The following is a 26,730-nucleotide window of genomic DNA, read 5'->3' as shown; positions in this document are numbered from 1 at the left end:
TACCCCCAGCAGATTGGATGCTATGTCTGTTACCTGTACAAAAGGAAAATCCTCCCATTTTTACTACCAACATGTTGTTTTGTAAACTTTTCCATTTTAGTCAAGTATGCTCTTTTATCATCATGGAAGAAAAACCTTAAGAAAAAACTTTTTATTATTTAGTTGATATTGATGGCATTGAAGAATGAAATTCTACTAAAGATAATGGATTTTCATGTTCAAATATTTATTTTTCAATGTAGGATGAAGAGGAAGAAATCAAACAAGAAATTAATATGTTGAAGAAATATTCTCATCACCGAAATATAGCTACATACTATGGTGCTTTTATCAAAAAGAACCCTCCGGGCATGGATGACCAACTCTGGGTAAGTAGCACTATTTAAATTTCCTTTCATTACATGAAAAACATCCACTATTGAACGCTCTCTTTCTCTGTCCTCATGACCAGACTTGATAAATAACTTCAAATTTGAAACCCAATAATCCCATGATTTCCATAACATTGTTTCCAGGATTTTTTTTCCTATTGCATTGAAAAATCTCTCTATCTTTTGAGAATACCTACATTTTTTTCTAACATTTAACATGGACTATCCCCAAAGCCAGCAGTTAATTTTTGTTGTCCCTCCATTCATTGACAGTCCTTTATAATATTTTAGCACCATTCTATTGAAGAATTATATTTATTCTAATTCATTGAGGTAGGTATTATTATTCTCATTTCTTGGATGATGAAACTAAGGTTTACAGGGAGGGTAAGTAAACTCTTCTAAGATCTGTGGAGCTAGAAATTGTGTGTGTGTGTGTGTGTGTGTGAATGTGACATGGGCATGCACACCTGTAATCCCAGCACTCGGGAGATTGAGGCTGGAGGATTGCTGCAAATTCCAGGCCAACATGGGCCACATAGTGAATTCAAAGCTAGCCTTCACTACAAAGTGAGACCCTGTCTCAAGAAAACAAACAAATGATGGAGCTAGGATCTACAAATCTTTGTGTGATTCTTTTTTATCTATCACTAACATATGGATTACTCTTGAACATAAACAATTCTATGAGAAAAATACCTAACAGTGTCTGATACCACTGTAAACTCTCTGCAAAGGAAGTTTTGCTTTTCTACATTCTCTGTCCACTTAACTACAGTAAGACATCTGATTGATCATCCACAATAATAAGATACTAATACCATTACCCTTTCTTCCTATACTTCCCGGGCCAGATGGCCTTCCCACTTTCCCGGTATCTGTCACTAGAATTTTTGTTATCTTAGTCATTCAGCAGGCTTTTAAGTCCATTTTGGTTTGACTCCCTTGACCATTTTAGCACCACCTTCCTAGTTTAGGCCTGTTTCATGAAGGCCTAGACTGTGTAGTAGTCTCCTACTTTATCTGATTCTCTCTGAATCCCAAACCTCCATTCATTTTACATGATACTGTTGGATAAATGACTCTAAAAATACCCTGTTAACCACATGCTGTCTTGCTCATCTTTCAGAGAGCCTGGTTATGTCTAACCCAAAATTCATTGAATTATCAGGTGCCTACTAAATGCCAAAGGCAGTGCTAAGCTATGTGGTTTCAGGGATGACTCTAATTCATGGATAATCTTCAAAGAGCTCAGACTTGGATAGAAGTTACTCTTTTAATACATGTGATATTTACAATCTGGCTAAGAAGATAAAACATTTACAGGGAATGCAATTGGTGACCAAAAAGTGTATAATAATGTTAACTCAAAAACTGACAAGATTTTAATGTCATTTGATATTGATTAAATGAAATGAAAATAACTCTTGAGAACTTTTTTCCAGAAAAACCCATTTGCAAATTTAAAATAAAAATACACTGTGGAGTAAGTAAATTCATTTAGTGATGACGTTTCTTTTATATATTTTATGTGATTCCTGAAAAAGTTACACTAGATTTTAATTCTGGCCTCTAAATGTATAGCAGATGGACATATGAAGATTAAAAATGTAAAAGAGGTAGGAGAAAATAAATGAAACTATAATTCTGAAGAAAGATGTATGACAACAAATAAATAAACTGGAACACAGAATTTTGATGGATTTGACTATATGAATTTTTAAAAAATTGATTACCAAAAATTATATGACAATGTAAATAACTACCTTTGGTAAAATATTTCATCTATGATAAGCAAAGAACTTAACAGCTTTCAGAAGTGAAGAATGTACATAAATCAATAGGAAAAATAGGGAACTACCAGTAGGAAGATTGAACTAAGGAAAAGGTAACAACCACAAAGGTAAAGAAATATTAGTTACTGAAAAAAATATTTTAAATATAGCATTTTTACTAATATAAATGCATAGAAGCAACAAGAGTTCTATACCATCTCTTAGCTAGTGGACTGGCAAAGGAGGGAAACAAAGGGAGAGATCTCTTGTAGATGGGAACGAGTTCAAGAGAATATGGAGAAGAGAAGAGGGTGAGGGAATGGGACTGGGTAGAATAAAGATGCACCAAGAGCCTAATAACCTCAGTGGATATAAACACTGCATGTCATAAACATGAAATAAGATTTATAATATCAACAAGAATAAAAACAGAGAAAAGGGATTTAGAGGAGGTGGGAGGGAAGAAGAAAGGAAGTTCAAAAAAGAATGAAGTTGTATTATGTTCATGTACCTGCTTCCCAAGATGACTGTAAACTGCATATACTTCAAGCATGTACTAATAAAACAAATTTTAAAAAAATATCCAGAATGGATACTCATGCCTAGTGCTTATGGAAATGGATATTGATGCAACTTGATTCAAGAGCATTTTGAATACAAACAGATACACACACCTATACAACAAATGCATGCACATACAGAAATTATATATATATATATCCTCCAAAGAAAGTGCCTTACTTTTGAAGTGGTATTTCTTCAAGTAGAAATATATCCAAAATAAATACTTGGGGTATTTCATAAACATGTATGTAGAAATTAACCAATAAGAAATCACTTAAGGAATACTATGGAGATTACTGAATTAATGTAGATCTATAATTATAAATGAATGAACACGAACAATTATAGTGGAATTTTAAAAGCCCTTTTTATACTTGGAAATAATATCTTTTCATTTTGTAAAAAAAAGTATAGATATATTGGCATAGTGAGATGCCTGGAATAATACACACAATGGTATTGAAAAAATGTACTTCTTGTTAGTAATACCAATAATTTAATTTTTTAGAGATATCAAATGTTTTTGTTTTCAGTATTAAAAATCAGTATTTTTAATGTTGAAACAACACTAACTTTTAAAAAAAGGCCAGAAAAAATAAGTTCCACGGTACAATCTACAGGGAAGCCCATCCTGATCCCCGCAGCGTGCGCGCACACACACGCAACAGCCTGGCTGAGATGCGCAGCAGGGCTCAGCGTCACACACACAAAGGCTGAGGGCTGGCCCAGGGGCAAGTACCAAAATAGTTTTAGAAATGACTGTCTAGCCCAGCACAGGCATTAGAAAAATACTCTTTGCAAAGGGAGGGGATTGGTGTGGAGAGTGGGAGGTGGCCTGATGTTCAGCCCTATCTGCCCTCTCCCAGAGGCAGCAGCCCCAGGGCAGCACTTGCCTTAGGGAAGATTCAGCCAGCCTGATCTAGAGGCTCCAGGGAGAGCCCCACCACCCTCAGTGGCCCAGCCTTGGTGGGGAGAGGACAGCAGGTCCACTGGAGCCCACAGCTTAGCAGATATGGGTCTGTGTTAAGGGACAAAGCAGAAGCCCGGGACCTAGGACGCCAGCTCCAAGCAGGGCAGGAGAGGGCTGGCCTTCCTCATTTGATCACGATAGTGCAGGCATGAGGCTCGTTTTCTGCCCGGTTTCTCAGAGTCTTCTCTGATTCCTCAGAGCCCAGGAAATGCTTTGTGTCCTCCACTGTGATGCCTCCTGTTGTGTCCAGTGTGGCGTGGGTGCTTGTAGCTGAATTAAAGGACATGGGTGAGAGTGTGGCCTCAGGCAGCTCTTGGGTATCAACTCTCTCGCTGTGGGCAGGATCAGGGCTTGCATCACGGCTGTGGGGACAGGATGATGCTTGGGGTCCCATTAGCCTGGCTCAGCTCGGGTGACTCTCAGACCTTGGCCTGGTTGGCATCTCGGGGCCAGCCGATGTACAGAGAGCAGAGTGGCTCTGTGATGTTTCGGGCATTCAGGGAGAAGCATTCAAACTCTGAGGGGCCCACCATGGGCCCACCATGTGGGCGGGCACCAGCTCGGGCTCTGTGCTTGCCCATGTACTGGAGGTGCCAGCAGCCATGGCAGGCAGTGAGAAGCAGCCCAGGCAGGCTGTGGAGGCTGCTTGTACCCAAGCAGGTACCGGTAGTGGCCATCGCTGTGCTAGACGGAGGCGGACACCCACTGCCTGAGCCCTGTGAGGGACCTCGCACAGGCGCCTGACAGGCAGGGTAGGTGTGCCGTGCTTATCGCACCAGAGGAGCAGTTCAAGGTATTCACACTACCCGGGTGATGGCCAAGACCAAGTTTAAGCTGACAGCCCACAAAAGCTGTCAGTGTGCAAGGTATCTCTGGCTACGTTTGCTAGTGTGGCCTGTGCGGACTATGCTGAGACCTGCCTGGCCTGCCTCATGAACCTGGGCGACGTGTGTGTCTTCTTTGTGCCTAGCTTGACACCACTGGCATCGCCTCCTATGTTTTCACAATAATTTAATTTTTAAGACATTTTTCTAATTCATGCCTTCTTTTTCCACTTAGTCTTCTTCATTAGTATCTGAACCACGTCTTTTTTGTAGTTGTTTTGGGTTTTGGTTTTGTTTTGCTGTTGTTCTTTTCCAGTACTGGGGATTGAAACCAGAGCCTTGGCACACCACAGCTCCACCACTGGGTTACTTCTCCAGTCTTTTCTAATTCTTCTGAATATTGAGACAAGATCTTTCTGAGTTGCCCAAGCTGGCCTTGAACTTGTGATTCTCTTGCCTCAGTCTCCTGAGTAACTGAGATGATAGACACACACCCAAATTCTGCTACCTTTTCTTTTGCTTCTCACTAGGATGGATGCCCAAGATGCTCATAATGACAGGGTTCTGAGGCAAGGATCATACCCTTGTGTCTCAGTGTTTTCTTCAGCACTTGGAAAGTACAGGGCAATATGACACTGACCAGTGTGTTGATTTGTGAATGAAAGTGATATTATTGGTGTAAATCTGGTCACTACACATTCTTGGAAAGTTCAGGTTCAACAGAATGTGAAGAGGTGTCATGAATTGGAATGTCTGAATCGGCCTTTAGCAGTGAGCTGAGTTGTTATGAGCTGCAGCAGATGGCATGTAGAGAATGACAGCTGTGCCCCTAGTTCTTTGCCAGCACCCTTGCAGTCCCCCTGCATGTACCCTCCCAACTACCACCCCAGGGGAACCACTATCCTGTTTGGTTTTTTCCCCTTCATGGTTGTGAGGATGAGCACAGGGCCTAATGCATGCTGGGAAAGTGCTCTAACCCTGAGCTACAGCAACAGCCCTTTTCTTCCAGTTTCATTGATATATAATGGACAAACAGAAATTATATAATGTTGGAGAAATTATATAACGTGCAGAAAAGGGAAGCCCTACACACTGCTGGTGGGAATGAACATTAATATAGCCACAGTGGACACACTGTGATGGTCCCTCAAAAACAAGAGGAGTAGGAAGGGGGGAAGAAGGAGGAGAAGGAGGAGGAGGAGGAGGAGGAGGAGGAGAAGGAAGAGAAGGAGGAGAGGGAGAAGGAGAAGGAAAAGGAGAAGGGGAAGAAGAAGGAGGAGGAGGAGGAGGAGGAGAAGGAAAAGGAAGAAAAGGAGGAGAAGGAGAAGGAAAAGGAGAAGGGGAAGAAGAAGAAGGAGGAGGAGGAGGAGAAGGAAAAGGAAGAAAAGGAAGAGAAGGAGAAGAAGAAGGAGGAGGAGGAAGAGGAGGAGGAAGAAGAGGAAGAACAAGAAGAAAGAAGAAGAAGAAGAAAGAAGAGGAAGAAGAAGAAGAGGAAGAAGAGGAAGAAAGAAGGAAGAAGAAGGAGGAGGAGGAGGTGGAGGAGGAGGAGGAGGAAGAAGAAGAAGAAGAAGAAGAAGAAGAAGAAGAAGAAGAAGAAGAAGAAGAAGAAGAAGAAGAAGAAGAAGGAGAAGGAGAAGAAGGAGAAGAAGGAGAAGAAGGAGAAGAAGGAGAAGAAGGAGAAGAAGGAGAAGAAGGAGAAGGAGAAGGAGAAGAAGAAGAAAAAGAAGAAGTAGTAGTAGTAGTAGTAGTAATCTCAGCATTCTGAAAAGCTGAAGCAGGAGAATCTCAAGTTTGAGCCCAATATGGGCAATTTAGCAACTTAGTGAGAACTTGTCTCAAAATTAAAAGGGCCGGGGACACAGCTCAGTGTGAAGGCTCTGGGTTTATTCATCACTATGGCAAAAATAAGCAAATAAATATGCATTTATTTAAAAAATTAGAAATAGAACTCTTGTGTAATCCAGCAGTTTCATTTCTGGTACATATCCAAAAGAAATGAAGTCAGTACGTTCAAGAGACATCTGCACTCTCATTTGCCGCCGCATTATTCACAATGGACAAGGAATGGTAGCCATTTTGATACTGTCTGGAAAGGGGTTTTCATTTAGTTAAGGCTCTCCTTGAGGTTAAAAGTAAACATTAAGCTTTTAAACTACCCAGTTTACTGCCTGAGGCAGTGCAGCTGTTTCTTGATGGATGAGTCATACCTGAAGGTTCATTCCATTCCTGTTGTGAGATGGGCATAAGAGGACAGTAGCTTTTCCTGGATTGGGGTATGTTAGCTGAGGGAGGGTGATGGGTAGTCAAGCAAGACTTCACTTATTTTCAGTTTTTCCTAATGCTGAGATTTTTTTTTTTAAACTAGAAGGAAATTAATTGTCGTTCATTTTCTGGGTTGTATAAATCAATGGACTTTTCCAGGACCTCAATGTAGAGATGATATAGGACCAGAATGCAGACATCCTAAAACATGATTTAGCTTGGTCTGATGTTCTGTGAAATGCACTGGAAGGTTTTGTTGGTTGGTTGGCTGTTTTTCGTTTTGCTTTGTTCTGTTTGTAAATAAGCAAAATTTTCAGAGCATTTTCAGACTGGCATTAGAGAAAGCAACAAGCGCATTTGCATCTTCATGGGCTTAACAAAAGTTGGGAGGCTCCATGCTCTGAAATTGAGTCACCACCTGCTGGTTCTTGCCCTGGCCAATCGCTCTTCCAACGGAAGTGGTTGGGGTGGTTGGAAACTAAGAACCTGGTTTCCAGGGTTCATTTATTTAATCACCATTCATTCATCCATCCAGCCATCAACAAATACGTATGCCAAGCACTCACTACATGCAAGGTACTCTTCTAAGCATTCAGACTATATCATTGAACAAAACTGATTAAAGCTCCTACTTTAATGCAGCATACATTCTTGTGGCAGACCACAAATAGTAAGTACTATAAAAATGATAGAGAATATTAGAAGCTGTTGAGTGTTGGAATAGTAGAGAAAGGTTAATAGGGAATGAGGATAAATGTTGCAGGGTGCTGTGAACTGAATGCTTATGTCCTCCCCAAATCCACATGTTGGAATTCTAACCCCCATTGAGATGGGATTAGGAGGTATGGCTTTGTTTGCAGCACTGGGAATAGAACCAAGGGTCTCAGCCATAATAGGCAAGTATTTTGCCACTGAGCTACACTGCCAGCCTGAGAGAGGGTAAGGCTTTGTAAAAGCAATTGGGTCGTGGAGGTGGAGCTCTCATAAATGTGATCAGGGCCCACACAAAAGGGATCCAGAGCTTTTTCACATTCTTTTGCAGAACTCAGTAATTTTTAACCAGTAAGGAACCCTTACTAAAACCCATTAATGCTGGCACCCTAATCTAGGACTGTCTGCTTCCAGAACTGTAAGAAATAAAAGTTTCTGCTGTTTATAAGCCAGATATTTTGTTATAGCTTTCTGAGCTGGATAGGACAAAGCAGTAAATATAGTGGTCAGAATGAACCCTATTATGTAGATTGCTTAAGGAAGGGCATGCCAGGCCTGCTGTTTTCTGGGAATAATGATGAAGCAACTGTGCATGAAACACAATGAGAAGAAGGGAGAGATGGGGAAGAGAGCCCAGGGTCCAGATCATGCAGGACTTCCAGACAGACCATTGGCAAGACCTCAGTTTCATGCATGAATTGGAGAAGGCATTAGAAGGCTTGCGGAGTGGAATAATAGGATTTGATCCACAAAATGAATGGGCTACTTTGGTTGCTTAGTTGAAAAATTGTATAGAACAAAGGTAGAAGCAGGGAGACCAGTTAGGAGACCGTGTTAGTAAGGTAACAAGTCCTGAACTTGGCAAATGGGGGTTTACAGGTAGCGAGCACTTCCAAACTGGACCACGTAGGGAGAAATCCTGCCTTCACACCTATTTTCCTCACCTGAAATCAGATGGCAAGGCGTGATAGTTATCAGCCCCACCGCTGATTTAGAAGCTAGAAGGCTTAGTATTTGTCAGACTCCCGTCCGTGGGAGAGTTGTTCTGACTGCCCATCAGCAATTATGCAATAGCTTCTGCCACTGAGGATGAGGTAGAAGCTAGGAAAGTCCTTGCAAGGGCAAGAGCATTGTTTTTCTTCCCAGTTCTTCTATGTGATAAAGAAACTAAGGTGGCCTTTGAAAAAGTAAAGGCAGTACACAAACATAATAGTTAGGAAATTAATATCAGATTACAATATTGATTGAAGCTTGTTTTCAGAGTATAATAGCGCATACTTATTCCAACTCCTCTGACTCACTATGTTTGGGGCATTCTGCTTTAAAGAGAGTAGTGGTAAATAGTATTTATTATCTGTTTATCAATGGGCCAAGTACTGTGTTTACCAACATCATCATATTATTTTATTGGATTTCTATACCTGCTCTACAAATTAAATATTAGTATCTCCATTTTACCAGTGAGGAAATTAGCCTCAAAATTTCAGAAATGTGCCCATGCACAGAGCTTGTCCGTGATGAAGACAATGTGCTAGCTGACCACAAACTGTCTAATGTCAGAATCAAGCCCTTCAACCCTACACTTTTCTCCTTTTTCCATGAAAAATGGTCCTGATATCCAAGGTCGGTGTTCCAAATAAGACTAAAGCTTTGTGGGTAAATTGTTACTTTGACTTCACCTTTAATCTCTATTCCTCAGTTTGCCCAGTATTCAGAGAAGATAATAAGATCTGCTAGCTATTTAACACACTGATATGAAACCTAAGAAACACATTTTTTAAAGTGCATTAAATCTTTTGAGAATCTTTTTATCAAATAGTTGCAAAGGTCACAGATAGTTGATTCCTTGGAGTAATGACATTTTGTTAGGATTACATTGGTATAAAAATATATAGAGACATACCCAGCACAATCAAAATCAACACTTTCCAGAATTTATTCCCTGTGCTCAGACTAACTACATGAAATAATTCCTGGATATTTCTTTGCCTGTGGCTGGAGGTCAGGGGCTTGTAATATCTTACTAGCCAATATGTGTGCTGTTTCAGGTGTCTGATTGAATTATAATCTGTGCAAATTCTATCAATCTTATGGTAGAGATAAACTCTTGTTTAGTACCAGCTCTTTGTGGAAACACAACTACTTCTGATAATAGCCAAGTAATTCTCCTTTATCAGTTGCTCAAGGCCTGATCCGGAAATCAAAAAAGGGAGCTCTTTCAATAAAGATTCCAATCTCTGGGAAACAAATCGAGCTCTGACACACAACATTACCATCTCATTCTGCCATGGCAGGGCTGAGAGGCTCTCTGGGTTTGCTGTATGCCACTCAGGCACCGGGAGTACGTGAGAAGTACTATCCACTAAATGAACTAATTTCTCTAAAATGAGGGCATGAAATCACACATATGTTGTTGTCTCTTTTCATACCACCATAACAATCACAGGGCTAGAATATCTTGTAAAAGGAAATAAATTTATAATTAGCTTCTGAAATGTAGGTGGTCAAGTAAGAGAGCAGATTACTGTAGTATAATGGCTTCATAAGCCATTTATTACACTGCAGCACTGCAAACTGGTACAGCTAGGACTTAAGAAATGATGTTGTATACATTTCAGAAACATTCTAGTAGTTGGCTGCAGCCTGCCCTGAGAACCCAGAGACCTGGATTCTATCCTTGGCAAAAGCAGTGTGTCTGGCATTTGGTTTTCACATGATAAAATTGATAATACTGGACTAAGTCTTGGTTTGCAAAATGAAAGCCCAGAGGCTGAATATGTTTAGTTTGATTCACATAAGGTAGTGTTTTTTTAAATTATGCCAACATTAGAAAAATTTAGTGGTTTCACATAAAAATTTGAATTAACTTGAAAAGTTTTGAAAAATCAAATATTCTAGAGGTATTGGGCTTGAAATGCCAAATAGCGGCAGTATGTTAGCATAGTCTGTCTGCTAGTTAGAGGACACAAGCCAGTTCACACCAGAGACCCCGTCACTCCTGTTGTTTTCCATATATACTTTGCTTCATTCATTTGCACTACTCGGCCAGCTCCTGTGGGGTCATCCAGGGTAAGATACTGAGAAAAAATAAGACATGAACTCACATGGCTACCTACCAGTGAGATACCCTCTGTGGATTCTACATTGATGTTATCCACCACTTCCAAACATAACTTTGCTCTAGTTTGGATTTATGTTGCTATTGCATCTTGGTTTAGTAGAAAATCAGGCTCACTTCATTTTTGGTTGTTTCAAGATCTAAGTATAAGTTGCTACACATGACACCATTAAAAATTCAGCCAACTACAGCTGAGCTTCTGAAGAGTAAAGTAAAATTTCTCTTAGTGCTGTGTATCAGAAATAAAGCTTTACTTTTATTTATTGTTTTAATCAGTGACTGTGACTTTTATGAATAAGGAACTCCATAGAAAGAAGCTAGGTTATTTGTCTGGGGAAGTGTTTGAATCTATTACTCATGAGTGGAAAATTTTGAAGACTGAATTTAATAAACTCAGGAGTGCCTAAAAGGATAAAAGGGTGACTGTAAATAGTCTGCCAGTGTCGGAGCCACCTGATGGCATGACCTACAGAGACAGAATGAACGGTACATAGTTGTCAACACAGATCTAAGGCTTCACCTAATTTAATACCTTGCAACTGAGTCTGGAATTCAGCCTCAATGGAGCCATTTTTCTGAATTCAAGGGTGGTACTTTGACAAAAATGTAAAGCCAAGTTCTTCTTTTATTCCAAAGAATTTCTTTTGAAATATGTTTAAACTTCTTTTCACTTAGCAAAAGGACCACTTTATGTGTGCTCAAAGTTATTATGCTAATGGTCTGTGCAACCCTACTGGTTCCATTTTGAGATTAATTTTGAGCCACTGCTCCTATTTATATTGTGGGTCTTAAAATCCTAGACTGTTGAAATGTTTAGTCACAAATCCTCTAAAACTAGTATTTTCTTATTCTCTTTTTAACCTACCTGAACATTTGCTCACCTATATTCTCACTTCAAATTCTATTTGGGAGTAACAGTTTAAGATGCAGCATTGGACACTTCTTGCTTCCTTAAGTTTTGTTTCTAGGATGGGATTTGTGGACAGAATGTGCTTACAATAATTTATTCCTACCAAGAAAAACCCTGCAGAAGGTCTTGCATGGCTGTGGTGAAATTTGAGCCCAGACACAGCTCACTTCTCTAGCTTTTCTGTGAATGCTGTCATGCTGCCTCTGAGATGTCTGTCCCCTTAGACACAGGCAACTGCTGAGCATGTCTAGTGGGCCAGTCCTTTGGGCAGCCTGTGCTTGCTAGCAATACCAGTTGGCTCAGTATATTTCAAGTGCCTTTGTTATTCTCAAAGTATAAAATTGCTCATTATCTGGAAGGCTTACTGACAAAGTTTGGGACACTTGAAATTCATCTTTTTATCTTTGGAAAATTTAGAATTTGTAGTTCAAGAATTCTTTTTTCAAGTCCAAAAATAAAATCTAGAAGCCGAAAGACTTTTTTCAAATATATGCCAGTTTAAAAATGAAAGAAAAAAAAGGAATTTGGGTGTGTTATGTACGTGTACCCATTTCACACTAGAAATGGAAACCTTATGTACTAAAAACATGTTCAAAGCAAAAAAAGGAAGTGGATCAAGAGATGGAGGAGAGGGAAAGACAGGAAGGGAAAAGGGATAAAAAGGAATTAAGGTGTGTAACGTGCACATATGTACTACACACATGTACGCATAAACTAAAATTTTAAAAATGAACGCAAAAAGCTGTTGAGGTTGCTTTTCAAATTTGAAATTCTGAACAATTTTACTCTGTTTTTGAAATGATAAATATATTCATATGTATATGGATCAGTTTTGTATTTTGCATTTCCGCACGCACATTTTATATTGTAAGGCTTAAACTATCTTTGTTGAATGAAGCATCTTTTCCTACCAAAGTTACTGAATTCAGGTTCGGTTTACACCTTCATAAATCATGTAGATGAGATCTGTGACTGTTCCCAGCCACATGTGATAAAAATGTCTTGTGCCTCACTGCAGCTTCAAGGTCAATAGGCTGATACCTTGCAGAGTTGTGAATTCTTGGAAATTTCTTTCCTAGCTTTAGGGTCTCTTTAACTGCTTGGTTCATTTAGAAAGAGATTTACTTACCTGCCCCTCTCTCTCTTTCCTGTCCCTTCTTTTGCCATGAGAAAGAACCGCTCTGTTAATAGTCATTTATTCTTGCGGGTGACTGGCCAGTGACATTTGGGAGGAACAAGTTCCTGTCAGGGCATTCTGGATTTTGCCTGCCGTTTTAAAATACCACCTTAAGGCCTTGTTTCTTTCCACAGGAATTTAAAGCCAATTAACTAGAAAGTGAGTGAATACTTCAGGGACCTCAGAAATCATCCTAGCTTCTGAAAATTAACCTTTTAAAAATTTTTCAGACGTTCTTGGGGTTGGGAAGGAAAGTTGGACGTGACCGAACCTGGTGGTTCCAGTCTGAAGGGCCTGGTCTGTGCCTGGAGAGGAGGGAGCCAAGGGCTGGCTTGGTGCTTCAGGAACTCCCCTGGGTTCAGCTGGCTCTGACGGCCCTGGGTGGGAGGGGGTGGTGTGGGGGACACAGGAGGGCGTAATAAGCGCTCCTCAACTTCCAAGAGAAAATATCCTGCTTGTCAGAAACACAGGCAGTTGACAAAAATACATAGTAATCAACCATGCAAATTTTGAAATATCGTATATCTCTGTTTCTAAAAGTTAACCTTTTTCATTTGCATAGGAATAACAAACCGTGTCCAAGTAATCCAAGCACTGTGTTCCCCTGATGACTTGGTTGTACCATATGGTGCTCTTCTTGGAATTCCTCCTGGGCCCAGACCCAGACTCCACCCTGCCCAAGTATATTTGTCTCCCCACCTTAACTTAACCTTCCTTCTTTCCTGTCACATGGCATAGATGTTTATTTCAGTGTCTGGCCCAGGTCCTTAGTGGCCTCGAGTTAGTGTTTCAGATGTAAGATTCCTTTCAACTTCCCACCCTTCCTTCCATCACCATCACTTTCCAAATAAAAGACCCATTGTCCTAGAATGTACCCCCGTGCCCTCTTGCTCTGTGATACATCCTTGAAAAAATGGCACATGTTCGTGGTACTCTTTCATGAACAGAGGTTCTAGAAACACACGCTCCCAATACCCTTTACATACCTCTTTCATCCTGTCTCTTCGCCTTCGCAGTGAAGCGGACGTTGAGGAGCTATTGATGCCATCCTCCAAGCCAAATGCTCTTCCTCATTAATTTTTTTATGAGTGCAAACAGACGAAAAATGGGAAAGTAATAAAATATTTTGAGATTTCTGACTGCTGGGAATTCTATGTCCATAGACATACTTCATGTTCGTATCTAGACAGATGATGCTTTTATTCTGTACTTTCTCATAGCAGTGGTGGTGGGGAGGAGATGTTGCTGAGCCTGGGATGCTTAGGGAATGTGGCCAACATCACAAAGCCAGTAATTAAGAGATCAACATGCTTTTAACCCTTTTCTAGTTACTTTTGAGCATATACTGTGGATAGGGCTACAGGCCATAACTAAGCTTCATTTCCAAAGGAATTGAGGGAAGCATAACAAAGCGATGGTTTTTGTACATCACTAAGTTGTAAATTATGTAGCCAGGTGCCTGACACTTAGTAAATTCTCAGTAAATGCTAGCAAGAATTATTCCCCATATAAAGTATTTCAGAAATTTCTTTCAGAGAGAATATTAATGATCCATTATTACTTCCTTGTGAGATACGATGTTATTGACTTATTGCTGCTGGGCATGGCATGTTGAGCCCTGTCTCTGTTTTTTAATGTGAGGAGGTTACTTATGGGGAAGGAGGTCCCTGCTGTGCGGTGGCAATAATTATCAGTGCTGTTGTGAGGCTGCAGGAACCCATTGCTAGCAAGTGCTGGTTTCTTTCTTTCTTTGTTTTCCTTTCTTAAAAAAAAACAAACAAAAAAAACTCATTACATAATTTAACAATCAATTTATTCCATAGTGAGATGAAAAGAATTTAGCAGTCCTCAGATGAAGCTGAATGGGGAAGCAAATTATAGAAATCACTGACATTAGTGCCTGGCTAGAGTAGGATTGTTTCCTACTGAATATTTGAAAGTGTTTTGTCCGATCTAATTTTGAAAGACTGGAGTCACTGGGCGTCCACTGCTTTCCTGGGAATCATAATTATGTGGCCGAATAGAGCTCAGTGGTGGGACAGTCCTCCAGCTGATAGCAGAGCAATGGATGCATTCATGGGAGGTCCTGCCACTGTGTTTTTCAAAAAATGGGATTTGGAGAAAAGGCATAAATTTGTTTTGCTCACTTGAGAAATATTCCTTTTGTGCTACACAAGTGTGATGTTTCTTTGTTCCCTCCTGCTGATGCTGGGCCTCGGTTTGCTACATAATGGATTTTCTTTAGCTTGCCTTGTGGAAGATCCCTCAAAACACACAAAAGTAGAAAGAGCAATGTGTGAAACACTCACGTACCCAAACCAGCCCCAGCTGCCCTCAGCAGCCAGTGGCCAACCGCACTCCCATCCACACACTCTATTCCCTTCTTCTAGTTTTATTTTGAAATAAATCTTACTTATAACATTTTTAAATTCTAACAAAATACCTGTAATAGTGGATTTACCTAAATTGTAGCCACTTTAAATGGTAGAGTTTGGTATATTCAAAATGTTGTACAACCATCACCCCTGTTCCAGAATTTTTTATCACCCTTAAAAGAAACTCTGTACCCATTAAACAATCACTCCTGCTTCCCCTTGTCCCCAGTCCCTGGCAGCCACCAATCTTCTTCTTATCTCTGTAGATTTGCTTAATTTGTATATTTCCTGTAAAGGCAATCATATACTATATGGCCTCTTTTGTCTGTCTTCTTTCACTTAGCATAGTGCTTTCATGATTCATCCGTGTTAGCCCATACTTCAATCTTTTCCATGGCTAAATAATATTTCATTGTGTGGATATACCACGTTTTGTTTGCTTGTCATCTATTAATAGACACCGGTTATTTCCACCTTTTGTCTATTATGAATAGTTCTGCTTTAAATATTCAGGTACAGGTTTTCATTTGAACACCTGCTTCCAAATATTTGATATCAATTAGAAGTGAAATCACCGAGTCCTATATCAATCCTATGCTTAACTTACTGAGGAACTCTCAAACTAATTTCCACCCTGACTGCATCATCTTATACTGCCATTGAGAGTTCCAACTTCTCTGCACTCTTTAAAGTATAGTCATCCTTGTCACTGTAAATGGCATCACACTGTGGTTTTGATTTGCATTTTCCTAATGACTAAAGATGTTGAACATCTCATGTGCTTGTTAGCCATTCATTTGTCATCTCTGGAGAAATGTCTACTCAAATCTTTTGCCCACTTTTAAAATAGATTGCTTGCCTTTTGGTTGTTCAGTTGTAAAAAATTTTTGTATGCTTTAGATACTAGCCCTTTATCACATATGATTTAGAAATTTTAAAATATTTTAGGGGCTGTCTTTTCCCTTTATTAATAGGATGCTGTAACGTACAGAAGATCTAATTTGATGAAATCCAGTTTTTCTTTAGTCACTAGCAGTTTTGTTGCTATAGCTAAGAAAACATTGTTAAAAGCCAGGACACAAAGATTACCCCTGTGCTCTTCTAAAAGTTTTATAGTTTTAACTTTATATTTAGAGCTTTGGGCCATTTTGAGTTAATTTTTTTGTTTAAGGTGTGAGGTAATGGTTTGACATCATTAGTTTTTTGCATGTGAATATCCAGCTGTCTCAGAATTATTTCTATAAGAGATCGCTGTATAGTTTTATCCATGAATATATCAGCATACTCCTTTAAAAGATCATAACTTTTTTACTTAACCAAGGAGCTACTGTATCACTTTTTAAAATATCTTATTTCTCTCACATCATCAAATATTTAAGTCAGTATTCAAAGTGGGAATTGTCTCAAAAATTTTAACAGCTCCCTCTTTTTAAAATAAAGTGCATCGGGGCTGGGGATATAGCTCAGCAGCACAAATAAAATAAAATAAAGCACATATATTGCCATTTGATGGCATATTTCTAAAGGTTTTAGTTCTACATAGGTTTCCTTCCATTTCTCCTTTCTTGTCCCTTGTAACTTACTTGTTGAAGAAACTTATTTGTCTGGACTAGCTCCCCAGCCTATACTGTGCTGATTACATCCCCACTGTGCAGTGTCCCCGCGTCCTCTGGGCTCTGTAAATTGGTGGGTGGTTGGGCCTATATAGGTTTAAGCAGATTCAGGTTTTTGGCAAGATTACCTCCTGAGTGACATTATATTCTTTTACCAAGAGTCTAACAGTATTTATTTCTTACTTTTTTATGTTACCAGTCATTAAAGATCACTACCTAAGTCTGTTAGTTTATTAATAAGTACAACTAGTGTTATTCTAATTCTATTATGTCTTCTCCATTTATTACATGGAACACCTACTTCTGTGAATGGAAGCTTTCCATATTTCATTTGGGATCACAAAGATAGTCTCTCATTTAGAACTTGGATTATTGGGGCTGGGGATTTAGCTCAGCGGCAAAGCGCCTGCCTGGCAAGCGCAAGGTCGTGAGTTCGGTTCCCGGTACCGGAGAAAACAAACCAACCAACCAAAAAAAAAGAACATGGATTATTTCAAGAAACACATTGATCACCTAAGGTATCTGTTTGTATTACAACTAATGTTGTAATGTCTTCCCACCATGAGAAGTGTATAAGGACTGTATCACTTTAGTCATTTCTGTACATATAATATAGTTTAATTGATTTTATATTTTAAGCAAAAATCTTTTAGGCTTCATTTTTGCCCAGGATAAACTCATGATTCTTTCTCTATTTTTACCAACTTTCAAAATAATAGGTTATTTTCTTATAATAGTTTCATTTTTGTCCTTGGGGAGGGGACATGATTAATGCATTTAATTAGGCATATTTAGTGTGCAGACATTACCATTATTCTTGTCCATTCTCAAGCTATCCTATCTTGGACCACAAAGAGTCTTTTTAAGTTGACCTTTGAGTTTTGGACATGATTTTGTGGCCTTTGACAGCTTCGTGGCTATTATTAGGTATGATTGAAAAATATGGTTCATGTTTAAAAGAAATTATTACAGCAAAAGACTCATGCCATTAGTCTACAAAAGATTCCCCTCATTTTGAATACATTTATTCCATCATTCTTGCCATTTTCTGAAGGAGTTCTGGATGTCATCTTTCATGAATGTCTTTAGTTGCATTTTGTGGCTGCTTCAATGTCCCAAATTTATTCAAAACATTTGTCTTTCATAGTTATTTTGACTTTGAGGAAGAGTCAGAAATCCTGTGGTGCCAGATGTACTGAATAAGGTGGGTTAGGATATACTGCAATATTTGTACAAGGCTGTCTTTCCATTGGATGGCACTGGGCAGGAGCATGACTGTGTTTCTGATCACCCCTCAGACATTCCCAGACATTCACAAAAGAAGACTACAAGAATGCTTTAGACAATGCCACGAATGACAGGATAAGTGTGTTCCGAGCGAGGGCCAATATTTTGAGGGGAGATTAATAGCAATGTCTTTTACTGCAATAAAATTTTTAAAAATTTAAACATTTACCATATGTTCTGACCACAGCTCATATATATGGAAATTTTCCAACCTTATCTGATTGAAATGTAGTCTATTTATGGCACTTGCACAGATTTCTCTACACGAGCTATAAGCCATTACCCCTCCCCTGGCTCTCCGGAGGAGATGAGAGGATCTCATTAGGAACCTGGCTTTTGTGCAATGTAAGAAGTCAAGTCAGGACAGGTATTAGAAACTCACCCATAAATCTCATTTCATGTGTTTTTACTGAGTTTCTACCAAACATGCAGAGAAAAAGAAGGCACAATTCCTACGTGAAGACTTTGTGCCCCAGTGGCCATCTTTTAGTGCCTAGTAACCTAGAGCTGTTATCAGAAATGTACATTTGGACAAAGCTAGAAGCAGCAGTGTGATTTTACTGTGCCTCTGTTTCAGTTCTGTCTCTACTATCAAGGCAGAGACTGGTGACTAATCACTCTGTGTTCTCTTTGTGTAATTATAAAAGCATGTTAAGTACCTAATAAGGTGACATTTATTGAGGACTATATTTGAAGAAGGAGAAGGGTGAAAATGGATGTGCTTTTCTAAGCCTAGAAAATGGCTCTGAAAGCACATAGATTGGTTTTCCTCTTCTAATCTTCACTGTTAAGTAAGGGCAATATTTATTTTCTGCCTATTTTATAAAGTTGCTGAGTACTGTAATGAGTTTATATTTATAGAGTGCTTGGAGCTTTTTGCATGAAAGGTGCTAAATTAGAGTTTATTGTTTATTGAATTTATTTAGTGTGTCCAACCTCCTGGGAACATGTGCTGAAGTTAATTAAAAACAGATAGTCCTGCTCTGACAGCTTACGTTGCCACTTACAAATCAATAACGTCGACAGTGTGCACTTTCATTGTCCTAGCTTGGAGCTACCCAGACAGCCACAGTTCTTCTGCCAGGGGAATGGTCCTACTTCGCAGGAAAGATGAGTTAAACTGCTGGGTAGAAACACAGAGCCAGAAAACTTTGAGATTCCTAACACTGTCATTTGTAAAACAGGACTTTAGAATAGGGATATTTTCCCAAATTTTCAACAGAGACTTACAGATTGAAATTTAAAAAAACAAACCAAACCAAACAAAAAACCCTCTGCTTTCTATCATTTTGGCAAGAAGTTAAGGCAAAAGTTTGTTTTATATGTTGTTTTATGGTCAGCATTTCTTTGCAACAGTATCATTTCAAAACAACCGGCTAGAATGACTTCTGTTTTCTTAGCCTAGTGGATGCTGTGAGGTACAATTATTATAATGACTTGTTTGCTTCCTTGCCAGTTGGTGATGGAGTTTTGTGGTGCTGGTTCTGTCACTGACTTGATCAAGAACACAAAAGGCAACACACTGAAAGAAGAATGGATCGCGTACATCTGCAGAGAGATCTTACGGGTAGGTGACAACACCTGTAAGTGCCTCAGGAGGTCTTGGGAGGTGTTTTGCTTTGTACTAACCTCTGAGTGCAATTCATAAGAATAGCAGAGATCTCTTTACAGGTTTATTCTCAGGAGGATGGTAGCAGTGGTTTGGCATGCAGGTCTACCCTGATGGAAGTAAGAGCTATTCTCGACAGGACGTGTGCACATCATTTGGGGGATTGACGCTGGTTGATTTCCCATAACAAAGCATTCATTTTCAGTGGTGTTCCCAAATAGAAGTCTGATTTGAGGTCAAAAAGTGGTCTCCAATTTAGAAAATGGATTATTTCAAGAAATATTTGGATTGATCATTTAAGGTCTCTATTACCTTAACTTTATAACTAAAGTTGCAGTGTCTTCCCACCATGTGAAGTATATAAGGACTGTTTCACTTTAGTCATTTCTGTACGTACAAGATAGTTTAATTGATTTTATCTTTTAAACAATTATCTTCTAGGCTTAATCACTTAAATTGATCAGACTAGCTGGACGTTTGCCTATTTGCCCAGTTTTGTCCCAAGATATCATGATCAGACAATAAAGGTAATAGTATCACATTTACAGAGTGTAGTTAAGGGAGAAGAAAGTAACTGGGCATATTTTATTTCGTTCAGAGTAGTATAATTTTCTCTTGCTGATAATATGGAGGCTACTATATATCTACCAAGCTTTCTTACTAGTACTGTGTGACAGTTATTATTTATTTATAAGCCCTGCCTTCTTAATCCAAAGAAAAAGTCAAAACTATTTTTCACAATGTGTTGAAGATAAGATTTTGAGAGATTGATTATATGTATGGATGGATGAGTGGAAGAACATTAAGGAAGAAGGAAAAAAATGCAGAAAGATGATGCCTAGTCATTAAATGTAAACCAGATTAAGCAAATCACAAATAGAACATGAAATTTTTAAAAGATGGCAGTTGACAATAGCACAAAATGTCCAATATTTAGAAGTAAATTTGTAGAAACAAGTGAATGATTCTGTCTTAAAAACTACAAAATATTACTAAGAAAAGTTAAAGATCATAATGAAAGGATGGCCATTTCCTGGGCTGGAATAAATAATACTGTAAAGATATAATTTCTCCAAGTTTAATCCATGCTCTCTTTGAACTCCTAATTGAAATCTCTATGGGTATATTTGTGAACAGTGATACTTGCATTTTAGAAATTAAAGTATAAAAGGCCCAAAATAACCACAGCAATATTAAAAGAAGAACAAAAGTAGAGGATTTAAGCTCACAGTATCAGAATTTATTATAAAACTGCTAAATAATTCAGACAGAGTAATATTGCCATAAGATTAGCCAGTGACCAAGGGAACACGTCCAGAGTCCTTGAACACGACGTTAAAGAGAGCCCTTCCGGTCCTCATCCCAGCCCAGGAAGTTCACATTTGTAATCCCACGGAAAAGTTATTGGAATTCTAGCAAGTTAATTTTAATCTACCACTTTCAGTACAACCCATGGCAAGGATAAAGGAGAATAAAGGCGTATTTGTAGTTATGGGGAGCCAAGGGGTCCCAAGTCCAGCTGCGATGATGGTTAACCTGAAGGCCTCGACCCGGGGCTGAACCCAGGTTTTATTAATTCTTGAAGAAATGAGTGGCTTGAGGACGAGTGACTGTGAGAATGGCAGAAATAGGTGAGTGCTGTGAGCTGGGCTAGGTAGTAAGCCCGAGGGGCCTGGGGGAACACTGTCCTATCATCTTTGCTTTAAAGAGTAGATATCAGCACCTAGGATTGCTTAAAGCCAATTGAAGGGAAAAGGAAAAGTCCTGGCCAGCTCTGATATATCAATACATGATAGGGTCCTATTGAGCCAAAAAGAGGAGACAATTGCCCCTCTGTCAAGGACAGTCACCCAGGTAGTCCTCCACAGCACACGTCGTATGGACACTAGGTACATGACAAAGCAAATGCTGACTGGAGGGGAAAGGTTGCTCTTATCAGTAAATAGTGCTTGGTCAATCCACTAATAAAGGCATAATATCGACATCTAATTTGTGCCATATAAAAATTCATTCCAATAAATATAAATGAGAAATAAAGAAAAACTGCAGTTCTTATGAGAAAACATAGAATAATACATTGATAGCTTGGGTAGGAAAAGATGTCTTAATGGGAGGGCCCAGTTACATCAGATTAGTTTTCTATGCAGAGACAATTGATGTGTCCATTACTTCTCACACTACTGTGTGATCTGTGACTCGTGTGTGGGAAGCAAACTGTACTGCATGTGGTTTGGTGGTACCTGTATCAGATCTGGTGTGTGAGTGTTTTATTTAACATGGCACCAGCATCGCAAGGATTACACATATTTCAGTTTACATCCATCATTCTCCTTTGGTTTCAAATAAGTACTATGAGCATATGAAGGACGTAAATATAACTCAGAGTATTTCTGGGTGAGTTTAATTTGGAGGTATCATTTGCATTCAAAATAGATTATTTGCCTCCTGGCTTATGTTCCTATTAACTCTCTCGCCTCTCCGTCACTCCAGGGGCTGAGTCACCTGCACCAGCATAAAGTGATTCATCGGGATATTAAAGGGCAAAATGTCCTGTTGACTGAAAATGCGGAAGTTAAGCTAGGTAAGAACCAAATCTAGAAAGCCCAGTAACTGCTGGAATAGACAGCGTTATTTCAATGGCTCTTTTACTTTCTTTTTGAATTAGTATAAATTTGTCACTGGATTTGAAAGACACTGACATAAAAATAGAAAGAAAAATGTTTTGGTCTATTTAAATTTTTTCTGAAAGCATTTTAAGGAATGGATTGTACATAGTATGATGAACAAAGCCACATGCTTAATCAATATATAGGTGAAAAATTTTTAGTAAAAATTAGAAATGACAGACCTTGAAATGGTCTCCTATATCTGTTTGTATGGTGGCTGCCATGACAGAACATGGATAACCCAAGTTTTTCCATTGAAAATATCCACAGTTAGACTTAGTTAGGATGATTGATTCCTCCTATATGCCTGTGTGCTTAAGGTATGTTTACACGGATTTTATTACCCTGGGTAACCAAACAAAATGGATGCTCAATTGTCTAGGTCAATACTGATTATACCACTTCTGTCTGCCAGAGTAAGCAGTGGGAATCCTTTTCTTTGGCGTATCCATTAGAGGCCTTCCTACAAATCTAGGATTGCCAAGACACAATAGAAAACACCTACATGTATTTCCCTGCTTGAGCATGAGTTGACAAATACTCTATAGCATGCACAATTTGTTATCTAGAAAAGAATTACTGTCCCTATGATTACCTATTTTGAAAGACATTTAAGCATCTGCTCTTTTTGTTAAAATATATAGTTTTATTTTCTTAGCACTTGAAGCCAAACCTTCATCTAATGAATGTTTCCTTAAAATATATATAGATATAGATATATACAGATATATGGATAGATGGGTAGATACATAGGCTAAGCAGATGATAGAACAGAATAGAATAGAATAGAATAGAATAGAATAGAATAGAATAGAATAGAATAGAATAGAATAGAAGAATAGAATAGAATAGGAGAGGATACTGCAATCTTGTAAATCTCAGCTCTCTGAGAGCTGAGGCAGGACGATTGCAAGTTCAAGCCTAGCCTGGGCAACTTAGCAAGAACTGATTTTAAAATAAAAATTTCAAAAGGGGTAGGCCATGTAGTTTAATGCAATCCCTAATACCTGAGCTAAATCCTTAGTTCCTCAAAAAGAAGAAGAAGAAGAAGAAGAAGAAGAGGAAAGGAAGGAAATTCTGACATATGCTACAACATGGGTGAACTTTGAGGATACTGTACTAAGTTAAATAAGCCAAACTTAAAGAAAAATACTGAATGATTACACTTATGTGAGTAGTCAGATTTGTAGATAAAGAAGGTAGGATGATATGGCAGGAGTTGGGGGAAGGAAGATGAGGGGTCATTGCTTAGAGTGTTAAACTGGTGAAGATGAAAACGTTCTGGGGATGGATGGTAGTGATGGTCCCACAGTGTTACCCTACTTGATACCACCAGTACATACAGTGAAAAGTGGTTAAACTGTTAAATTCTGTATTATGTATATTTTAACAACATTGGGAAATAGTTTCTTTTTGCCATCCTATAACCCTTCCATCATAAACTTGGTTCAATCATCTTCTCTTTGTTAGTGGACTTTGGAGTCAGTGCCCAGCTTGACCGCACAGTGGGCAGGAGGAACACTTTCATTGGGACGCCCTACTGGATGGCACCGGAAGTCATTGCCTGTGATGAAAACCCCGACGCCACATACGATTTCAAGGTGTGACTTCTTCATTGTATTTTAAAAGCATGTCTGGCCTCTCATCCTGAGTCTTATACTGGGAGAATTCTTATGTGCTTTGGGTTTGCAATTTGTCTACCCCAAAGGGATAACTGAAAAATATTATCTGAATTTTAAATTTTTAGGCATTCAAGTGGGAATCTTTAATGAATTCACCCATTATATCTGATTGACTACCTGAAAAACAAACAAAGTTTTCTGTATTCTTTTTCTGTATTCCTTTGAATTTGCTCTTGTTTTTTATCCTTGAAAGTAGACTGGCTTTCATCCTTGGTTATAGTTTAGACTTTTGAAACAGCATATATTCCTTATGTTTTCCTTGTTCATTTATCAGTTCTTTGTTTTTAATTTCTTTTTCAACTGATATTTAAAAACATAAAAATTGTACATATGAATGGGGTGCTATGTAATGTTTCAATACATATATACATTGTATAATGTTTAAATCAGTTCAAACATACTTGTCTCCTTTAATATTTACATTGTTTTTTAAAACTTTCTTTTTTGATGCAATAAATCACTAAGTTGCCCAGGTGTGGCTCGAACTAAGCAACCCTCTACATCAGCTTCCCAGTACTGGGGTGGGTGAAAACTTTCTAAATTCTTTCTTCTAGTTTCTGAAACGTGCAGCATGTTACTATGATCAAAAGTCACCTTAGTACACATCGATCAACTTTACTCCATCTCTCCCTCCCCAAAAGTACATGTTCTGATAGCTATTTTTGTTTAAAGAAACCAATATATGAATTTGTTGTCTAAGGACACCTTTTCCTGATTAAGAATGATCAGACTTACTATTTTTATATTGCTCACACTATAATTATTTGGAGTTTCTTTTCTGTGAGAGAATCACATGGGATCCTGGTAACTGCTTTCTCTGGCATAGTGTGGTGTTCCATAAAAATTTGACTTGAAGCTAGTTCCTTTTCATGTAAACTGGGAATTCATTAATGAATTCAAAGGAATATTCAAATAGACTTCCAGAAGAAACCTTTCCTTTTCTATTCCCAGAGCCAATAATCACATGATTTGGGATTACTATCCTACCAAGAGCTGCAGTGTTAGGTGCCATTATGTTGTCATGAATTCTGGCTAATAAGACAGTAAGACTGGGTACAATGAGATCTGTGTAGAAACTGGAATTTTAGACTGTGCATTAGGTAGAGAGACACCCTGTGGGCAAAACATGATACTACCTGGGCTGTTTTTGAAGCATAAGGGCTTTTTCCGCCAAAGATAAAAGATCCTCTATAAATACCCTCCTCTTAGACAAGAAGAAACTCAGGCCTGAGGTCTTTGAAAGTGCACCCAGTTAGGGATCTCCTAAGAGTAAGGATTTCAGCCTGGTCTCCAAACTATTTATTCAGAGCTCTTCCCAATAGATTACCCTGCTCCCTTATAAATCTCCATTTTGTGAGAGTATATGTAAAGAATTCCATTTTTAAAGAACATTTAGTTCACCATGTTTGGGGTTATTACTGTAACCAGGTCACAAAGATGCAAATATTACAGTGTCTTTGGGGCCCAGTGTCTGAAAGCATTGACAAAATTTGCTTCTTTTGGGAAATGCAGTCTTGAAGGTCTGAAACATAATAATTTCCTCCTTCCGTCAAAGTTAGTCTGTATAATAACCTGACAACAATCTGTCCGAAAACAGCTGCCAAGTTAAAAATTAATCTCCTGCCAAAATAAATGTCATTTATTTAAACTGCTAATGATAAGCACATTTAAATAATTTTATTTGCAAATCCCTTCAGAGGAGCCACTACAAAATATATGTCCCAGACCATATATGTGTATCATAATTGGCTATAAGCAATTCTTCAAACCGTAGTCATCTTTAAAAAGTGCTAACTAATCTACTGGGCCACTGGTATTTTGGATTCTTTATAACATACCATGAGGGATGAGAATGTTTTAGACTTTTATCCCAGCTTAACCTTTTAAGTATTGTGCGTGGCTACATTAGACATGGAACTTTCTGTTTGTTTGTTTGTTTGTTTTTTGTTTTTCTCCGGTACCAGGAACCGAACTCACGACCTTGCGCTTGCCAGGCAGGCGCTTTGCCGCTGAGCTAAATCCCCAGCCCCTAGATATGGAACTTTCATTTTGTGCCATAGAGTGGATCCCATGACTGACTTGTTTTCAGGAGTGTAACTCCTTCCTTCTGGGTCAGCAAAAGTTCAGAATTAAGCTAACATCTTAGTCCTCCTCCTTCAGGTTATAGGTAAGAAATATTATTAGGAGTCCATGTACAAGCTGTGAGACTATTCCAGGTGTGGACAGAGCTCAGGGTGTGATAGCCACAGGGTGCATCGTGATGCACACACAGTGTGAATTCAGAGGTGCTAGAAGTTTCGTAGAATTGTAAAAGCATCCCAAGATATTACAAAAGTTTGAAGATTCATTTCCGTGTCTTAGAGAAATAAAGATTCTTGTCGGAAAGAGGAAGTTCAGCTGTGCAATCATTTAGATCTTAGTCTTTCAGTATTGTCATGCGTATAGGTTGTGTGAGAAGATGGCAAAGCCCTGGCAAGAATCCGAGCTTCATTTACAGCCTGTCGTGGGTCAAAAGAAGGAGCATCAGCCAAGGGTGAATAAGGAGGACCAGGAAGGAAGGAGGTTTGGGGCTTCTTGGAAGATATACTTTAACCTCTTCCCAGCATTACCATGAATGAGACGATGCTAGTCTTTGAATAATCTTCCTGCTTCCTTGCTAATTCTATAACTTGTCCTTTTTTCTGTTCAGTGTTCTTGGGAAAGTGGTCTAGCGCCAGAGGACAATTTTACAATAGTTTGACTTTCAAAATCATTTATTCATTCACTCTGTATTTACTGAATGCTTACTGTGCATAAAGAATTAGCCAAGCTCTACC

General features: G+C 38.8%; 1 protein-coding gene across 4 annotated transcripts in view; it reads left to right on the top strand.

Annotated features, from left to right (window-relative positions):
- Tnik (TRAF2 and NCK interacting kinase) overlaps positions 1-26,730 on the top strand; it is a 376,373-nt gene that overhangs the window by 231,967 nt on the left and 117,676 nt on the right. For all 4 annotated transcript variants that reach the window (XM_005382987.2, XM_005382990.2, XM_005382989.2 and 1 more), the window contains exons 4-7: positions 243-368; positions 19,414-19,524; positions 22,057-22,147; positions 23,703-23,833. In XM_005382987.2, coding sequence (XP_005383044.1) covers positions 243-368; positions 19,414-19,524; positions 22,057-22,147; positions 23,703-23,833 — 459 coding nt within the window. The remainder of the gene's footprint in view (positions 1-242; positions 369-19,413; positions 19,525-22,056; positions 22,148-23,702; positions 23,834-26,730) is intronic.

The sequence above is a fragment of the Chinchilla lanigera genome, unplaced genomic scaffold, assembly GCF_000276665.1.
Source record: "Chinchilla lanigera isolate Chin_1 unplaced genomic scaffold, ChiLan1.0 scaffold00019, whole genome shotgun sequence".
Lineage (NCBI taxonomy): Eukaryota > Metazoa > Chordata > Mammalia > Rodentia > Chinchillidae > Chinchilla > Chinchilla lanigera.
The sequence above is the reverse complement of the archived record's forward strand: the minus strand, read 5'-3'. Positions and strand labels throughout refer to the sequence as shown.